The sequence below is a fragment of the Cetorhinus maximus genome, chromosome 20, assembly GCF_964194155.1.
Source record: "Cetorhinus maximus chromosome 20, sCetMax3.hap1.1, whole genome shotgun sequence".
Lineage (NCBI taxonomy): Eukaryota > Metazoa > Chordata > Chondrichthyes > Lamniformes > Cetorhinidae > Cetorhinus > Cetorhinus maximus.
This window is the reverse complement of record NC_135898.1, coordinates 30,937,045-30,938,259: the sequence shown is the minus strand read 5'-3', so window position 1 is coordinate 30,938,259 and position 1,215 is coordinate 30,937,045. Positions and strand designations below refer to the sequence as shown.

The following is a 1,215-nucleotide window of genomic DNA, read 5'->3' as shown; positions in this document are numbered from 1 at the left end:
AGTCTCTTATCTAGCTCAGCATCACCACATCCTTTTATATACCAAGGCTCCAAAAAATTACTGCAACACCTCTTTAAGTTACAAAAACAGAAAATGCTGGAAACACTCAGCAGGTCTAACAGTATCTGTGGAGAGAGAGAAAACAATGTTAACGTTTCGGGTCCCTATGACCCTTCGGACATACAGACTCCAAACGTTAACTCTGTCTTTGCCTCCATTGATGTTGTCAGACCGGCTGAGTTTTTCCAGCAATTTTCTGGGCTTTTGTTTCAGATTTCCAGCGTCCGCAGTATTTTGCTTTTAACCTCTTTAAGTTAAATTGGTAAAATGACCCTGGAAGGTTCGATCTGAAGTATGAGAGATTCCAGTCTGAGTGCTCAGTGAGTGATACAAGTGTGTTGGAATGTGATAACCAGTTGAATTGCTTCTTGAGGCGGTGTGCTGATTTAATTGATGATCTGGAAGCTGTCGTGGTTGAAAGGGAAGATTCTGTCTGGGTGACATTCCTTCTCTGCTGCTTGTCCCAGGTAAGTCTGGATGTTCTCCCTTCCCTGGATGTGTTCACACTGGATGTGGATCCAGCGCCGATCACTGTTGTAGCGCTCGGCCTCAGTCAGGATTCGAGTCAGGGCCATGATGTAGCTCAGGGCCATCTGCAGTGTCTCGTATTTGGAAAGTTTTTTGTCTTGCCCCCACTGTGGTACCACTTTGCGGAGGCGGTCGAACGCGGTGTTGAGTCCCTGCATGCGTCGCCTTTCCCGGGCATTAGCGGCCATTCTTCTGCGGGCACAGCTCTGTACCCTCTCCACAGGGCACACGTTTGGATCAGAGCCTGAGCCAGCTGCACAAACCAGATCAGCTCCCGAAGTAGAGGCAGTTATAGTCGATTTCATTGCTCCTGTACCTTTGGGGGAAGGTCTCTGTCTGGGGGGTCAGGGTTTTTGGGACTGAGCTCTCAGTTTGCAGCTGGAGGGGTGGGGTGGTGGGGGGGGGGGGAGGCGAGGGTCTGCTCTCTGCTCTGGATCTCCCTCCTTTACACCTGGCCACCTTGCTGTGTCCTGTTTGATCTTCAACAGCCTAAACACATGTCTTCCGATTCTAAATCATGCGTCTTATTGCAAAAGTTTTGACAAAATTGCAGAAGCGAGTGTTGTTTTTGACGAGAGGATGAATGATGAGCTTTAACTGATGAGTCTGGCCCTCTCCTGTCCAGTG

General features: G+C 49.0%; 1 protein-coding gene across 1 annotated transcript; it reads right to left on the bottom strand.

Moving 5' to 3' along the window:
* Positions 1 to 446: 446 nt before the first annotated feature.
* LOC144694765 (transcription factor ATOH7-like) lies at positions 447 to 893 on the bottom strand. Its single transcript, XM_078565340.1, has one exon. It carries the CDS (start codon positions 891 to 893, stop codon positions 447 to 449), a length of 447 nt encoding a protein of 148 aa, XP_078421466.1.
* Positions 894 to 1,215: the final 322 nt, after the last annotated feature.

What these genes read in the sequence shown, in the direction of transcription:
- LOC144694765 (XM_078565340.1), bottom strand. Translation starts at nt 893, where the DNA reads ATGAAATCGACTATAACTGCCTCTACTTCGGGAGCTGATCTGGTTTGT.